This window comes from Octodon degus, unplaced genomic scaffold (assembly GCF_000260255.1).
Source record: "Octodon degus isolate 3935 unplaced genomic scaffold, OctDeg1.0 scaffold00007, whole genome shotgun sequence".
NCBI lineage: Eukaryota > Metazoa > Chordata > Mammalia > Rodentia > Octodontidae > Octodon > Octodon degus.
The window spans coordinates 19,136,153-19,154,824 of NW_004524583.1; the positions used below are offsets into that span (position 1 = coordinate 19,136,153).

An 18,672-nucleotide genomic window follows, 5' to 3' on the forward strand; every position below is an offset into this window, starting at 1 on the left:
TATATATATCGCTTATTTTATATATCATTAACAAATGGATGTATTAGGGTTAAAGAAAGTTACCCCTGTTTTTAGTGAGAAGCTATTCTGTATTTATATTGAACAGCTGTATTGAGATACCTTTGAAATACAAAGTTGGGTATATTTATGTGCCAAAAAACAAGAGTGAAAAGACAGATGCTTAGCAAGATATTGCTAAGGCAACAGAAAAAAGAAATTTAAGAATGCAAAGGTGAGGCAGAAGCAGGGTTCAGAGGTTCAATCCCCGGCCTGCTGTGCCGGACCCACCCCCAGGGTGCGCTGAAATTGAGACTGGGTATGATGGCGCGTATCTGTAATCTCAGCGCTTGGAAAGCTGAAAACAGGAGAATCACTACAAGTCCGTTCTGTGTAATAAGACTGTAGACTCTGCACTAAATGCAAAAAAAGTACAAAGGTGAGCTGGACACTGGTACACACCTGTAACACCCCTGCTTTGGGACCCTAATGCTGGATGGATTGCAAGTGTTGACTCCACCCCAGTAACTTAGTGAGACCTTGTCTCAGAAAAAAAAATTTTACAGATTAAGCTGTAGCAACGTTGCAAAGGCCCTGGGTTCCGTTCCTAGAGCTTTAAAAAGGAATGAGGCACACTAGAATGTTCATTGGTCAACAGCACCACAGCGAAGCCCGTGCTTAAGTCACGCAGCTTGTGTGCTTTTTGCCCTTGCACTTGTTCTGCACACCATCTACCACACAGTGCCAGTCTAGTGCGGTGGTTAAGAGCAAACTTCCTGAATCCCACTTCCATCACTTGTAAGCTGCTACCACCGAGCAGCTTGTCTCCAGTACTGGGGCTTGGCAGCCTGAATCAATGCGAGTGGATTATCCTATAATCCTGAAGGCCAGATGTCTGAACTAGTTAAGATGTCTGCAGGGCTGCATTTCTGTTTGCAAGCTCAGGAGGAGAATGTTTTCTTGCATTTTCCAGATTCTAGACGCTGCCTGCATTTCTTGGTTTATGACCTCTGTCTTAAATCCATCAATGTTGGGGCTGGGGAGATAGCTCAGCGGTCTAAGTTCCTGCCTGGTGAGTGTAAGAACCTGGGTTTAATCCCCAGTACCACATGCCTAAGCAGCCCCAGAACTAGGTGTGATGACACACACCTGTATTCCCATTCCTGAGGCTGAGACAGGAGGATCACTAGGAGACTGAGTCTGAGCTATGTAGTGAAACCCTGTGCCAAATAAATAAATGTTTTTAAAAAAGAAAAATCCAACGCACTATAGTAGCATCCCCCTTTTACTGTCTTTTGCCTCCCTCTTATACTTTCTTTTTTCTTTTTTTTTTTCTTTTTTTTGGTACCAGGGATCGAACTCTTGGGACCTTGCGCTTGCCAGGCAGGTGCTTACATACTGAGCTATTTCCCTGGTCCCTCCCTCTTATACTTTTATTTATTTATTTTTCCTTTTTTTAGTTTTTGGCATAACTGGAGATGAACTCAGGCCCTTGTGCTTTCCAGGGAAGCACTTATCTACTGAGCTATCTTCCCCTGCTCCCCACCCTTGTACTTTTAAAGGCAGTTGTGGTCATACTGAGCCTCCCTAGAAAATCTAGGGTAATCTCCCTTTTTAAAGGTCAGCTTTGATTAGACTGATTAGGAGCCTTAATTTGATCTGCAACTTCATTTCTACTTTGTCATAGGATCTTTTTCAGGTTCCAGGAATTAAAGCATGAACATTTTTTCTTGAAATAGGATGCTATGTAGTGCAGGCTGACCTTGAACTCACTTAGCCTAGTCTGACCTCATATCGATCCTCCTACCTCAGCTTCCTGAGTGCTGTAAATATGGGTGTGCATCACATACCTGGCTTTGGGCATGAACATCTTTGGGAGACTAGATTACCATGTTGCAAGAAGATGATTCCAAATGCTAGCCAGTGCTGACTGTGAGCCAGTTGGGTTTGAGCTAAAGGAACTACCAAGTGGTATATGTACATGCTCACTAGTTCTCTTACTAGTATAAGGTATAATTGGTAAATTCAGTATTGAACAATTGAATTAGAAGGTATTGTACTTTTTTTATGCCAGATTTTTAAAAACATTAATTGGAACTTTAAGGAATCTTCAATTTTAATTTTATACTTTTATTACAGAATTTTACTACCTCTGGATGCTACTGTTGATATGGAGAAGATTGAGGAATGCTTTGTTAATCTGCATATTAAATGTTCCTCAGAATCTAAAGAACCCACTTATGTACTTGGCATAGACTCATCAAAGACTGTACAAGCCGAAAAAGGAAGCTTGGTTGCTGTTTTATGTTCTAATGGATCCATAAGAATATATGATAAAGAAACATTAAATGTGCTACAAGAATTTAGTGGGCACCCTGGACTTCTTCATGGAATCAGATTTGCAAATTGCTGTGACAGTGTGTATTCAGCAAGTACTGATGGCACTGTAAAATGTTGGGATGCTCGCTTAGCTGGAAAGAAGCCTGTTCAGCTGTTCAAGGGTTATCCTTCCAATGTTTTTATTAGTTTTGATATCAACTGTAATGATCATGTCATTTGTGCTGGTACAGAAAAAGTTGACGATGACGCATTGTTGGTATTTTGGGATGCAAGAGTTAATTCCGAGGCTTTGTCCACTACTAGAGACCCTCTTGGTACATACAGTGAGGCGCATAGTGATGACATCACACAAGTATGTTTCCACCCCCGCAATCCCAACATGCTCGTCACAGGCTCCACTGATGGCTTGGTAAACGTATTTGATATTAGTGCTGACGATGAAGAGCACTCACTGGTTACAACATGTAACTCCACTTCCTCAGTGAGCTGCATTGGTTGGTTTGGGAGAGAGTATAAGCAGATTTATTGCATGACACATGATGAAGGATTCTGTTGGTGGGATCTTAATCATTTAGATACTGAGGAACCAATTACATGTTTGAACATCCAGGATGTCAGAGAAATAGTTAGTATGAAAGAAGATAATTTGGACTATTTGATTGGAGGTCTATATCATGAAAAGATAGACAAATTGTTTGTCATTGGAGGAACACACACAGGAAGGATTCACTTAATGACCTGCACCCGGTCAGGACTGACCCCCGTGACCAGCCTTGGGAGAGGGCACGCTGCCACAGTCCGTTCTTTGTGTTGGGACGGGCGAGATAGCGCTTTGCTGACAGGCGGAGAAGACGCACGCTTGGTACTTTGGAAATCGGGAGGTCTAGAGAGCACCTTGAAAGACAGCATGAAAAGAACATTCTCCGAGCACCAGAAAGTACTCATCGATAGTAACAACTCTTACAAAAGAAGGAAAAAACAGTGATATTTTATAGTATTGATGTTTTACTTCAGAGGTTTTATAATCGTGTTTTCTGGTGAATTCCCTCTGGTAGACATGTTTAAAACTTATAGGTTAAAATAACTTAACAAAAAAACAAGCAGATTAGCTAACATTATACTACACAAAATTTGAAAGTTGTTCAGTTCAGGTCTGTATGAAGTAGTCTAGTTTCGTTTGTTTATTTGAGACTCTTACAGACCTTGAACTCACTGTGTAGCCCATGCTGGCCTTGAACTCAGTGATTCTCTTTCCTCAGCCTCCCAGCTTCTAAAATAATTTTAAAACCTTCAGTTGAGTATAAAAACCAGTGACTTGAAAGTGAAACAACATTCTCATTTTTTAAGCCCATGTGTTCAGTTAGAAAATTGATTTAAAGAAGTGGCTTTGATTAGGACTCTTGAGAAATAGAGTAAAATTTGGGTTTTCTTTTACGCTCTTAAATTTTCTTTATTTTGTATAGGCTCAAATAAAACTTAATTTTTTTATTTTTTTATTTATTTATTTTTTTTTGGCTGAACCGGGGATTGAACTCAGATCCTTGCATTTGCCAGTCAAGTGCTTATCCTACTGAGCCATCTCCCCGGCCCCTTAATTTTTTTTTTTAAAGGGTCTACAGGGTGTTTAAGAGTTTTACTATTAGATCGGACTTGTAGTGATCCGCCTGTTTACAGCCTCTCAAGGGCTGGGATTACAGGTGTGTGCCACCATGCCCAGTCTCAGTTGTCATCTCAGTGTATCCTGGGGCTGGGGCGGCATAGCAGGCCTGGGCATTGAACCCCCCGGCCCCTGCGCCTGCTTGCAGGCGAAGACTGTTACCTTTATTAGAGCTTATGCCTACTCAATACCCCTAACATATTATTTTTTGAGTATTTAAATGTAAACATTATAGTGAGTCTAGATAAAATTAAATTTTCCTAGAAATAAAGTATGGGCATTTATAAAATGAGAGAAATAATATTTAGTAAATATATCCATGGTTTAGTATTATTTACTGTTGGTTAAATGGTAAACAAGTGTCTTGCTGGTGAAGAGGAAATTATGTTGCTATATTTTGACACTTAAAATATAAAAGGACTTTTTATTTCAAAATACTCCTTCAACGTTTTGTAGTAAATTTTTCTTACATAATTGAAATTTTGTTAACTGCTAATTTTGTCATTTTAAAAAATCTTTACAAATATTTCTGTTAAACATCTTAATAAAATTAATCTCTGAACCTTTTCATATACTTAAAAGTAAAAATATCCTTTTATGGATGTAAGAGATAATGAAAGAAAAAGCACAAATGTTGCTTTGGAATCTTTAACACTTGTCTTTAGATGTTAATAAAAGTGTCTTTGGATCTGAGCCAGTAGAAAAAAAAAAAATTTATGTATCTAGCACAGTGTCAACAGAGTCTCACTATGTAGATTAGACTCATAGTGATCCTCCTGTTTTCAGCCTCCCAAGCACTGGGATCACAGGCTCGCGCCACCACGCCCAGTCTCAATTGCCCTCTCAGTGCGCCCTGAGTGGGCCCTGCACAGCTTGTGGTACTGGGGCTCGAATCCTGGTCCCTGCGCTCAACCTAAGCAGGTGCTTTAATCTGCTGAGCTGTCTGGCTGTCCCCCCAAAATTTTATTTTCTATAAGTGAATGCAACTTACATTTAGGCAGTGAACCAGTTTAACTCACCCGAGACTACAATAGGTAAGTCACTTGAATATATTTAAGATATGTAGTCTTTTCTTTGGTGGTGCTAGGAGTTGAATGCACTATAGCACCAAGCTGCACCCTCTTTTGTGTCACATGAATAGTTGGAAAAAGTCAAAAGATATTGAGGGGCATAGGAAGTGCTGTTCATGATAGCCCAAAAATGGAAGCCATCTAACTATGCATCAGAAGGTGGATGGAAAACAAAATGTGATAGTTCCATTCAATGAGCTATATTTTGAAGTACTGAGGATTGAACTCGGGACCCTTTGCTTGCCAGGCAAGTCAATGAGCTATTAGGCACAGAAAGAAATATTTGTATCTGCAATGATTTAGGTGAATCTTTTAAGCCATGCTAAGTACAGTTGCAAAAGACCACATACTGTATGATTCCATTTATAGCAATGCTAGGAATACTATAGTCTGTGGAGAAAAACATTGGTGGTTGCCCAGAGCTGAGAGCAGGTATAGAAGGTGGAGGGTTAGTGTGTGTGTTGTACATTATCAGTCAGGAGTGGAAAGGAATGGGAGGATTGGATTAATACAGCCTCAGAGGCCTCACAGACCTTAGTCTCAACCTCTCACATTTACTGAGGACTACAAACAGGCTAAAGGTGCATAACTAATTTGGTGTAAACAAGCTGTTATTTATATTGCCTTCCTTTCACCAAACTAAGTTTACATAGCACTAGTGGGTAACTTCTCAGGTAAAGGAACAGAGAATAGAAGATAGGGCGGCACCTCTAGGAATCTGTTACCTTGTCTCCAGCTTGTGGGGGAGTGGGATTACAAGGGGCCAGTTTCCTTAGGCTCTGTGCTTTGTTCCTTGCTCTTTAAGGACAGGAAGCTTCTGACTCATATCACTACGAGAGTGACAGTTGAAGGGTGTGAGATCTCTTGGAGGTATGGAAAATGTTCTGTGGTGATTTTCAGACAGCTCTGAATATATTAGAATGTGAATTACACATTTTTCAATGTTTTCTTTTAACTGATACATAAAAATATAAAAATTATACATTTGTGGCTGGGGAGATAGCTCAGTGGTCTAAGTTCTTCCCTCAAGTGCAAGGATCTAGGTTCGATCCCCAGTACTGCATGCCATTCCTGCCTTGGAACCCTGGGCATGCCCCATGCCAGCCACTGAAACCGGTTGTGGTGGCACATGCCTGTAAAATCCCAGGCTGAGGTAGGAGGATCAATATGGAGTTGGAGCTGTGTAGTGAGACCCTGTACCAAATAAGTACATAAAAGATTTTAATTTAAAAAATACACATCTGGGACTGGTGAGATGGCTCAGTGATCTAAAGCACCTACTTAGAACAAGCTTAGCAAAGCACAGGGACCGCGGTTCAATCCTCCAGCACCACATGCCAGCCAGCCCTGCCCTCTGGTGGGCTGAACTGGCCACACACACGCAAAATAAATAAAAATAAAACATTAAAAAAAAAATACACATCTGTAGGTTGCCATGCAGTGTTTCCATACATGTATACATTATGTAACATTGATGAACATATCTGTCTTCTCAAACATCAATTCATTATGGTGAATTCAAAGTCCTTCTAAGGTATATTATGATCTGTGGTCACACTGTTGTGCAGTAGCACTCCAGAACTACTTATTCCTTTCAAAGCACAATGTAGTGCTCCTTGATCAATGTTCCCCCAAACCACACTTTAAATGGGTAAATTTTATGGTTTGTGGTTATAACTCCAAGCTGTTGTGATAAAAAATTAGGGTGAAAAACAGGGTAACAATCTTAACTGGCAAAATGGAATTTTAGGGTAATGGTAATATTTTTAAAACCAGATAAATTTGAAAAAAACATTTTGTTTACAAATGGTTATTCACAATTAGAAATAATAGGTAATACAACCTTGTCATTAAGCACATTATGATGTACACTTCACCTCAGGAATACCAGGATAACAGAATATCTGTGAGAAAGCCAAACATAGGGATACGTGCCTACAATCCCAGTTGGGGGGAGCCAGGGAGATGGCTCAGTAGAATAAGCACTTTCCCGGCAAGTGCAAGGACCTGAGTTCAATCCCCACCTCCACCCAAAAAAAAAAAAAAAAAAAAAAATCCCAGTTTGGCTGAGGGAAGACGTTTGTGAGTTCAAGGCCAACCTGGGTAGCGGTGAAAAAAAGGCAAAACAATGCCATTGGGAAATCAATATGAAAGAAAATTCAGGAGACAAATATCGTCAAACTCCTTGGTAATTAAGTAAAAACTTAATGACTTTGCAGGTAGCAGTTGTTGAGACATGGCCTCCATAGGTAGCTGAGGCTGAACTTGAACTAGATGTGATCCTCCTCCCTCAACCTCCTGACTGTTGTGATTACAGGCATGCAGCGCTGCTCCCAGCTCTGTCTTTCAGGATTATAGAAGTTAGAAAGTTGCGTGATGCCACATATAGGTATGTGACCATGTAGGGACCGTCATGGACTGCTCATAGTAATATAGACCAATACAGTTATGTGTGTGTCTTATGTACTCTCTGCCCTTGTAATCTCATTGCCTAATTTAATATCCCGAAGGCATTTTCATACAGATATGTTATTGGGAATTGCTTTTGATGTCATGGACTTAGAGATAACCTGGATATTTCTCACTGGGAGACATTACATAAAAATGTAGTAATGTACACAATAAAGTAATAGCTACAGTCTAAAGAGTAATATATTTAACTTTGATTTGATAAAATACCAAATGAAAGATACAATGCATATGTATATGTAAAAGGGATAAAGGTAGATACATGAATTAAAGGTCAACAAATTCAACTTTTTGCAAGAAAATAAAATCACATACTAATCCCCACTTACCTGGTATGTGGAAGGAAGGAATGGGAGTTGCCATAGAAATAAAAGAAGAAAGAAGAGAATAAGAAAAGATATCTAAAGAAAATTGTTTTGATAGAGTATCACAATTTTTTTTTTTTTTTCCAAAACTGGGGATTGAACTCGGGCCCTTGCGCTTGCCAGGGAAATGCTTATTCCACTGAGCCATCTCCCTGGCCAGAGTATCAACAATTTTTGAAGAGTTTAAGAACTAGTAATAGGGCCAGGGAGATGGCTCAGTGGAATAAGTACTTCCCTGGCAAGTACAAGGGCTTGAGTTCAATCCCCCGTTCCGGGAAAAAAACAACCAAACAAACTAGTAATAGTCACATGGGTAAAACACCCAAAGAGGGAAGACCAATTTTTAACCCCAGGGAGTAAGAGGTGAAGATGGTGCAGAGAAAGCCTTTCTGAGAGCTGCTGTCCAACTACCACTTTAGCAAGTCAAGGAAGAGGAGAGGGGTGAGTCCCATGGGCCCATGAAGTATATGAAGTGAGAATTGAAGGCCACAGGGAGGGAAGAGAGAAACTTCAAGAAAGAAGGAGTTAGCTGGCAGGGCCTTCTCTGAGCTGAGACTCAAGAGTGTAGTGGTCTACACCTGTGCATATAGGGTGATGCCTGCTGGCAACCACAGAGGTAGAAACCTCCACAGGAGATGCAGCAGTGGAGGGGAGCAGTGGGTATAAAGGATTGCCCTAGCTGGTGGTGAGTGAGCAGTACTGGGCATCCTGCAGAAGAGGGTGACTGGCTGGGAGCTATCTTGGAGAGGGGCCAACTGATCTGAGAACTCCGAACAACTGAACTCAACAAGTGCTGAGTCCATCTAGTGGCTCCCAGCTGAGTTCAAGCCCACAGAAGGTGCACCAATTGCTGCAGGCTGAACAGGTCTGGTCCCAGCCTCACACCAGAAACCAGCATTAACTTCAAGGAAAGTAAAGGGGCAGGATCACTGAATATCCACCAGCCCACTGTCAAGCTGCTGGTGGCTTTATGGAGTAAATCAACACAGACTCGGACTCTTGCCTCCACATGTTGTCTACCAATGGCAGCAGCAGAGAAACCTGGAAGTAGACTTTCATCTCACCCCCACCTCATTTTTTTTTATTTGTTTTGTTTTTTCTCCTTGTTTTATCTTTTTGTATGAATGTGAATGTGGTTTCTAATTTCTTTTTTTTTTTTTTTTTTTTTTTCGGAACCGGGGATTGAACTCAGGCCCTTGCACTTGCCAGGGAAGCGCTTATTCCACTGAGCTATCTCCCCGGCCCCTCTAATTTCTTTATGGTTGTTTTTCTGCACTTACTTCTTCCTTCTCTTTTTCTCCTATCCCTGCACTAGTTTCTCAAAGTTTGCATGATCCCATTTTGTCCTCCAGCCTTGCTTTAGTATCTTCTCCTATTTCTCTATTTCCCCCTTAATCTTTAACAATTTTTTTTTCCTCCTGAGGGTAAAACTGGCAAACTGAAGGCTTATTTACTACATACAACTTTCTGGTTTGTTTTAGAATTTGTTATATAACCATAAATTTAGTTCATAAAGGTAAAGATGGAAAATTAATGGTTACCTTAGTTTGTCATTTTCTACGCTGTGTTTGATGCTGTTGTTATTGCTGATTGTAACAGTTTTAGCCAAAGTCACATGATGGTTCTAACCAGCTGTAGTATATAAAAACTGAGGTTGCCTAACGTCATAGAAAATACTATGGGCCACTGCCAGAGAACCAGAGGTGGGATCAACCAGACAGCAACTTTTCATCCTCAACAAATTGAAGAGGTAGGGTCTTGGAGCACACTGAAAACCCAAAAGCCAGCTTCTCCTGGAAGACACCTCTGAGAAGTAGTAATTTGCTAAGGGTTCTAAATACTAGCATAAAGCAACTAACCATCAGCAGTTTACAAGCACTGAGCCAAGAATTAAAATAAATGAGAAGACACTTAAAGATGTAACCCCAGACAGCCAGTTCACAAAAGGCATTGATATGGGACAACCCAAAAGCCAACCTGCAGCCTCTGAAGTAGCAACAAAGCTAATGAATGAGTCTCTAGAAAAAAATCAAATAATTTCTCATATCTGTAGAGATGGTGACACATGAAAAAATATGCTAAGTGACTCTAGAACAGATGCAGATTAAAAAATAGTGTAAGAAAATGATGGAAACCACAAATGCTCAACATAGAAGAGAAATGGAATCCATAAAGCAGATGTCCAGACTAACATTTTCACTGAAAGTATTGGCAGCAGAAGGAGCCAGTGAGAACAGAATCTGAGATACAGGAAATGGGATTGCTGTTAGCAATCATAAAGACCCGGTTCTGCAAAAAAAAAAAAAAAAAAAAAAGGATTTCTTCAAAGTAGCAAGGAATCAGGAGAAACCAATCCAGCAACTGCTAAATGATGCAAAGAATAATAATAACATGGGAGATGGCTCAGTGGAATAAGCACTTCCCTGGCAAGCGCAAGGGCCTGAGTTCAATCCCCAGTTCCACCAAAAACAAAAAAATAATAACATTGATTGGAGTGAATGAAAAAGGATATAGCACAGATGATATAAAAAACCTGCACAGAAATTATAGAAGACAGTCTGTCAAGAAAAAGAATTTAACATACAGTAAGTGAGACATAAAATTCCAGTTAGCCATGGCTAAAAAAAAAAAAATTATAGCAAGGTATATCACAGTCAAGATGCCCTAAGTTCCAAACAATAATAGAATATTAGAAGTTGTTAGGGGGGCTGGGAAGATAGCTTGGCAGTCTTAAGTGCCTGCCTGGAAAGTGCAAGGACCTGAGTTCAATCCCTGGTACCACTTGCCGTACCGGCCCCAAAACCAGGCATGGCACAGGCCTGTAATCCCAGCACTAAGGGAGGCTGAGACAGGAGGAGCACTACAGGTCTGAACTGCAAGCAAGACCCTGTATCGAATAAATTGTTAGGGAGAAGAAACAAATCACATATAAAACTCTTTAGAATCATAGTTGACTGGGGCCAGGGAGATGGCTCAGTGGACTAAGCGCTTCCCTGGCAAGCACACGGGCCTCAGTTCAATCCCTGGTTCCACCAAAAAACAGAATCATAGTTGACTTCTCAATGCAAACCTTCAAATCAAGGAGAGCTTGGAGTTAAGTATTTTCAAGAAAGAAAACAACCTCCAGCTCAGATTGATCTACCCTATAAAACTATTTTTCAAAATTGATGGAGAAATAAGATATTTACATGAAAAGAAACACCTGAGGAAACTCATGAACACCAATCCAGCACTCAAAAATGTTTTAAAGGACATTCAAGAAAGATAACAAGGACTAAAATTCTATGAACCTCAACAGAAGGAATTTACCAGGCAAGGCAAACAATTAAATGTGAGTAGGGGAAGCCAACAACATGACAAGGATAAGTCAGTACATGTCAGTAATAACCATCAATGTTAATTGTCTTGCCAATTAAATAGAATGGCAAAATGGATCAAGAAGCAACAGCCATCAGTATTCTGTGTAGAAGACATTTATTTCAAAAATTCATAGGCTGAAAATCAAAGGATGGAAAACAATACTCCATGTGACAGAAACCCAGAAAAAAGCAGAGGTAACTATTCAAAGACAAAATGAATTTCAAGCTAAGACTGATTCAGAGAGACAGAGATGGTTAGTATATCTTGTGAAGGGAACAATCCAAGAGGAAGAGATACCAATCATAAATATATATGCAACAAATACAGATGCACCCAACTATATAAAGCAAATATTAACAGACATGAAGAATGAAATAAGCAATAATGCAACTGTATTGGAGGATCTTCATACCTGACTGCCACAAATAGAGACCTAGACAGAAAAATCAACAATGAAATATCAGAATTGAATCAATCTTTTGAACAAATGTACTTAGTAGATGTCTACAGAGTGTTTTACCCCACAATATCAGGATACATATTCTTCTCAGATGGATATGGAACTTTCTCCAAAATAGAGCACATACTTACTCATAGAACATACTTAAGTAAATATAAAGGAATTTAACTTATACTATGCATATTGTCAGACCATAGTGCAATAAAATTGAAAGTCAGGGGGAAAAGAAAGCACAAGAACTTTATAAACACGTGGAAACAGAATAACACCCTCCTGAATAACCAATAGATCACAGATGAAACTATACAGTTTCTACAGTTAAATGATAATGCCAATACAACATACTGCAATTTATGGAACATAATGAAAACAGTTCTATGAGTGAATGCCCATATCAAGAAAACAAAAGAGCTGAAATGAACAACTTCGTATTTCACATCAAGCTTCTAGAAAAGGAATAGGCAAAGCCAAACTTTGTACAATGGAGAAATTTATAAAGATCAGAACAGAAATTAGTGCAATGGAGATTAAGAAAACAATACAAAGAATCAATTTATCAAAGAGTTAATTCTTCGAAAGATTAAAGTTGACAAACCCTTAGCCAACATTGTCAAAAAAAAAAAAAAAAAAAAAAAAGGAAAGAAAAGAATCAAATCCATGCAATTAGGACTGAAAAGGGTTTCAATACCCGGTTCTGCCAAACAACAACAACAACAAAAAGGAAAAGGGTGAAATCACAACACATCCTGCAGAAATCTAGAAAAATGCATCAATACCTACTTTGAGAATTTGTAGCCTAATAAACAGAAAATGCATGGGGCTGGTGAGATGGCTCAGTGGTCTAAAGCACCTACTTAGAACAAGCTCAGCAAAGCACAGGGACCGTGGTTCAATCCCCCAGCACCACATGCCAGCCAGCCCCGCCCCCTGGTGGGCTGAGCTGGCCAAACACACACACACACACAAATAAATTAAATTTTTTTAAAAAATGGAAAATGCAGAAGAAATGGACAAATTCCTAGATACATATGAATTACCAAAGCTGAATCAAAAAGATATAAAATTCCTAAATAAACCAATACAACTAATGAAATTGAAGATGTAACTAAAAACCTACCAACAAAGAAAAGCCCAGCCCCTGACATTTACTGCTGAATTCAACAAGAAATTTGGAGAAGACCTAATACCACTACTTCTCAAATTCATTATTGAATTTGAATGGAAAGCAGTACTTTCAAGTTCATTCCTGGAGGGAAGCATAACCTGGATACCAAAACTAGAGAAGGACCCACCTAAGAAAGAGAATGACAGGGCAATTTCCTTAATGAACACAGATGCAGAAATCCTCAATAAGATACCGGCAAACAGAATGAAGGAAATCATCAAGAAGACTATACACTGTGACCAAGTAGGGTTCATCCCAGGGATGGTTCAACAAGTGTAAATAATATAATACATAATATTAACAGAGCCAAAGACAAAAACCATATGATCATCTCAATAGATGTAGACAAAGTAGGGCTGGAGAGATGGCTCAGTGGTCTAAAGCACCTACTTAGAACAAGCTTAGCAAAGCATCAGGGACCGCGGTTCGATCCCCCAGCACCACATGCCAGCCAGCCCCGCCCCCTGGTGGGCTGAGCTGGCCACACACCACTCTCTCTCTCTCTCTCTCTCTCTCTCTCTCTCTCTCTCTCTAATAAATAAATAAATAAAAAAAAATTTTTTTTAGATGTAGACAAAGTATTTAACAAAGGCCAACAGCCATTCTTTTTTATTTTTTTTAGGGAAGGGTCTACAGGGTGTTGAGGGTCTCACTACTAGATCAGACTCATAGTGATCTGCCTGTTTACAGCCTCCCAAGAGCTGGGATTACAAGTGTGCACCACCACCCCCAGTCTCAATTGCTGTCTCAGAGTGCCCAGGGGATGGGGCCAGTATGGCAGGCCCAGGGATTGAACCCCTGCCCTCTGTGCCTCCTTGCAGGCACTTTAATCTGCAGAGCTATTTGGTTGGCCCCCCAACAGCCATTCATGATTTAAAAAACAAAAAACAAAACAAAACTACAAATTTGGAATATCTATCTTTACATCAATTGATTGAAGCCATCTATGAAAAACAACAGGCAACATCATACTAAATGGACAAAACTGTAAGTTTCTAAAATCAGGAACAAGACAAGGATGTCCACTGCCACCACTCTTATTCCATATAGTCTTGGAAACTTCAGCCAGAGAAAATCAGACAAGAGAAATCAAAGGAACAAGGATTGGAAAGAAGAAATTAAATTATCACTATTTACAGCTGACAAGATACTTTATTTTTTTATTTTTTTTTTATTTTTTAAATTTATTTATGTGTGTGGCCAGCTCAGCCCACCAGGGGGCGGGGCTGGCTGGCATGTGGTGCTGGGGGATTGAACCTTGGTCCCTGAGCTTTAGCTAAGCTTGTTCTAAGTAGATGCTTTAGACCACTGAGCCATCTCACCAGCCCCAAGATACTTTACATAGAAGACCCTTAAAACTCTATCAAAAGACTTCTAGATTTAATAAGCCAGTTCAGCAGCTGGATACAAAGTCAGTACTCAAAAATCAAAAGCCTTCATGTACACAAATAACAAATTCTCACTGAGAGAGAAATTAGGGAAACAGTAGAGAAGGAGGAGGAGAAGGAGAAAAGAGAAATACCTAGGATTCAATCTAATGAAGGAAGTAAAAGACCTTTACATTAAAAACAGTACTCTGAAGAAAGAGATTGAAGAGGATATTAGAAAATGGAAAGATACACCTGACTCATGGGTAGAAAGAATCAATATTGTGAAAGTGGCTATACTTCCAAAATTTCTACACAGACTTAATGCAATCCTGATCAAAATTCCATCGTATTTCACAGAATTACAGAAAACAAGGGCTGCCAACTAGCTCAATAGATTAAAGTGCCTGCTTAGGCAGATGTAGTGGCTGGAGTTTGATCCCCTGCCCAGGGCACACTGAGCTGCCATTGAGACTGGGTATGGTGGCGCGTGCCTGTAATCCCAGCTCTTGGGAGGCTGAACACAGGCTGATCACTATGAGTCTGATTTATGTAGTGAGACCCTGTTGACCCTGTACACTCTACTAAAAAAAAAAAAAAAAAGAATTAGAGAAAAGAATACTAAAATTCATTTGGAACCAGAAGAGACCTAGAATAGCAAAGGCAATTCTGGGCAACATAGGCAAGGCAGGGGACATTATACTACAAAGCTACTATGGTAAAAACAGTATTGTACTGGCAAAAAGTAGACCCAAGGATCAGTGGAACAGATTAGAAGATAAAGAAACAACAACACACATACTGATCCACCTTATCATTGACAAAGGTGTGGAACATATTTACTGGAAGAAAAATAGCCTTATTGATAAATGGTGATAGAAAAACTGACTTTATGCATGCCCAAAGTTAAAATGGAACCTGTATCTTTCACCATGCACTATTTTTTTTTTTTTTCATAACTGGGGATTGAACTCTGGCCCTTACACTTGCCAGACAAGCACATATTCTACTGAGCCATCTCCCCAGCCCCACCATGCACTAAACATGATCTGGGTCAAAGAGTTTCTATCTTCCAGAAACATTAAATCTTCTGGAAGATAGAATAAATAGAAGTCTTAAAGACATTAGTATAGGCAAAGACTTTGTGAAGAAAACCCTGATTGAACAGTAACTATCACAGAGGATCAGCAACTGGGATCTCATTAAAAAGTTTTTGCATAGTAAGAGAAACTACCAACAGAGTTAAGAGATAACCTACACTGTGGGAAGAAATGTTTTCCAGGTGTTCCTCAGAGAAGTACTATTGAGATCATATAAAGAATTAAAGAAAATCAGATCTGTCCCCCCAACTTTAAAGACCCAATCCCAAAGTGGGCATTTGAGATAAATACACACTTCTCAGGTGAAGAAGTACAAGCACCAAATAAATATATGAAAAAAATGTTCAACATCAGTGAGCATTTGCAAGATGCAAATTAAAACAACGCTGAGTAGAAAAGTATGAAGACGAAATATAGGAAGTAAAGCCATGCTGTTATGTTGAGCTGTGGGGGACTCAGGTCAATAATTTCTGACATTGCCAGTTAAACAGAAGACCCAATGCTATTATGTGCTACTGGACTCTTTTAGAATATTTTGCTGAGTTTACACACCTATAATATTCAATAATGGAACTTAGAAAAAATAGGGTATACCAATGAATGTCCATTTTGTATCTGTGTATTCAAAGTGGTTAGGATAGATACATAGTTGCATTCTCTTAATGAATAGAATGATTTGTTCTAATGGTGTTTGTAAATAGGATCTCAAGTCCGCATCTTGTATAGCAATTAACCACTAAGAAGAATATATGCAGTGTATTATTTGTTGAAACTGTACTTCCGATTTGATTTGAAACTGTCTCATTGCTGTTTATCAATAAAATTTTGGAAAAAAATAATAATAAACAAAAAATAAAAAACAACACAGATTCCATTTCACCCCAGCAAGAGTGGCTCCTATCAAGAAATAAACCAATAACAAATGCTGGAGGGGCTGTGGGGAGAAAAGAACCCTTGTCCACTGTTGGTAGGAGTGTAGACTGGTGCAACCATGGTGGAAAGTCCTCAAAATGCTAGGATTAGAGGTCACATTTGACCCAGCTATTCTTGATATCTCCCCAAAAGAATTAAAAAGCCCAGTGAGATAGCTCAGCTAAATGCCTGCTTTGGCAAATGCAGGGACTAGGGTTCAATCCCATACCATGCCGCCCCGCCCCTGCCCTGGGGCATGCTGAGCTGGTAACTGAGTTCAGGGATAGTGGCGCAGGCCTGTAATTCCATTGCTGGGGAGGCTGAAAACAGGAGGATCACTATGAGTCCGAGCTGTGTATAAGACCCTGTACCAAATACATTTTTAAAAAAAGAAAAAAAAACATAATCCAAATTCTTGCCATTCTTCAGTTCTGCTAAGCACCTGATGGCAAGAACAGTGCTGAGTTCAATCTTGGTACTATTAAAAAAAAAAAAAAATCCCTATGCCCTCAGGAGAAACAAAGCCTGTTTCTTTTAACAGCCTCTAAGCAAGTATAGTTCACTAGGATTTCATTACATGCCCAGGCTGAAATCAGTCCCTTGCCAGAGGCATGGAATTGTTCCCCATGGGCCAATTGTGACTCATGTGAAGCTGAAGCTATCGCAGGTCATGAGCGGAGGATGGTACCGAGAGGAAGCTGGAGTTGATGAACAGTTGCATCTGTGATCAGCTGTGTCTTTACAAGTACTTCTTGACGTTTCTTTTTTTTCAGTACCGAGGATCGAACTTGGGACCTTATGCGTGCCTTTGAGGCACTTTATGCCACTGAGCTGTCTCCCTGGTCTTTATCTTTTCAGTTGAAGCAAAGAAAAGTAAGATTTTCATGAAGTAAAAATTGCACAATTTTACTTTTTTCACAAATAATGCACTTGCAACTGTTTGGACTTTCTTGGGCCACTACCTGGGTGCATAAGCAGTGATGTGCACTAATGCAACTGCTCCAGGGTTCTCCAATCTTGAGGGATATTGAGATGAGGGTCCCCTTCTGTCCTGTCCAAGGTCCCAGTTTTGAGATAGATGTGTTCCAGCCATGTGCTCGGTGAGGGCGCTAAGTGTGAAGAACATGCGTGTGAAATCCAGGTGGCTCAGTGTCGTCGTGTCAAAGATCACATCCTTTATCACTTTTCTTCGTTCGTGTTCTTTTCTATGAGCTGGCCTTACCTCCCATCTGCCCTGTTTTTCTTACGCCTGTCAAGCCTTGGAGCTCCAATTTAATTTTGCTTTTGGTGTTCAGAGTGGACGAGGACTCCTGTGCTGGTTGATTAAAATTTGCTTATAGTGAGAAGCTCTTGAGGCTCTTCTGTTGGCTTTCAGCACTGAGCTAGCACAAATGCTGCAAACTTTGTTGCCGCACTGAGTTTCAAAGCCTTTGTCCCGTGGGTCTCACTTGGACCCTTAAATTTCTGCCTCTATGTGATTTGTAAGCCAGGATTTTTGTACACATAGGTGCAGAACAACTGATTTGATGTGACTAAAAATTCAGAAAGAAGCTGAAAACAAGATCTATAAAATAGGAAGTATTAAGAGTAACTTCTTAGCAATAATAGACTTAAGAACTCACTTCTTTGGTATCAGTACACATTTGCAGTACAGAGCAGTTCTATTTATTGTGGGACAGATGTAAGGCTGCACCAGGATGACTGTCAGTTCGAGACCAGCTGGGGCAACTTAGTGAACCCCTCTCTGAAGACCTAGTGATGTAGCTTAGTGGCAGAGCAAGCATAAGGCTAGTAGGTTCCAGTGTGATGAATTAAGTAGAAACAGAAGTCACAATAAAAAAAGAAAGAAAGAAAAAGAAAAACGAGCTCTTTTAAAAACCAAGATGGTGCCAAAGGCAAAGAAGGAAGCCCCTGCCCCTCCCAAAGCTGAAGCCAAAGCAAAAGCTTTGAAGGCCAAAAAGGCCATGCTGAAAGGCATCCACAGCCACAAAAAGAAGATACGAACGTTGCCCTCCTTCCGCCGTCCCAAGGTGCTGCGGCTCCGGAGGCAGCCCAAATACCCTCGGAAGAGCGCCCCCAGAAGAAACAAGCTTGACCACTATGCCATCATCAAGTTCCCCCTGACCACAGTCAGCCATGAAGAAGATTGAGGACAACAACACACTCGTGTTCATTGTGGATGTCACAGCCAATAAGCACCAAATCAAACAAGCTGTGAAGAAGCTCTATGACATCAAGTTGCCAAGGTCAACTCCCTAATCAGGCCTGCTGGAGAGAAGCAGGCATGTGTTCAACTCGCTCCTGATTATGATGCACTGGATGTTCCAACGAAAGTGGGATCATCTAAACTGAGTCCAGCTGACTAATTCTAAATATATACTTTTTTTCTCAGTAAAAAAAAAAAAAAAAA

The 18,672-nt window shown here is 40.0% G+C and overlaps 1 protein-coding gene across 6 annotated transcripts in view; it reads left to right on the plus strand.

Moving 5' to 3' along the window:
* Wdr89 (WD repeat domain 89) overlaps nt 1-3,676 on the plus strand; it is a 33,154-nt gene extending 29,478 nt beyond the window's left edge. For all 6 annotated transcript variants that reach the window (XM_004624796.2, XM_023703798.1, XM_023703793.1 and 3 more), the window contains one exon: nt 2,137-3,676. In XM_004624796.2, the coding sequence (XP_004624853.1) occupies nt 2,168-3,322 (1,155 nt within the window). In that variant the 5' untranslated portion in view covers nt 2,137-2,167 and the 3' untranslated portion in view covers nt 3,323-3,676. The remainder of the gene's footprint in view (nt 1-2,136) is intronic.
* The last annotated feature ends 14,996 nt before the right edge of the window (nt 3,677-18,672 follow it).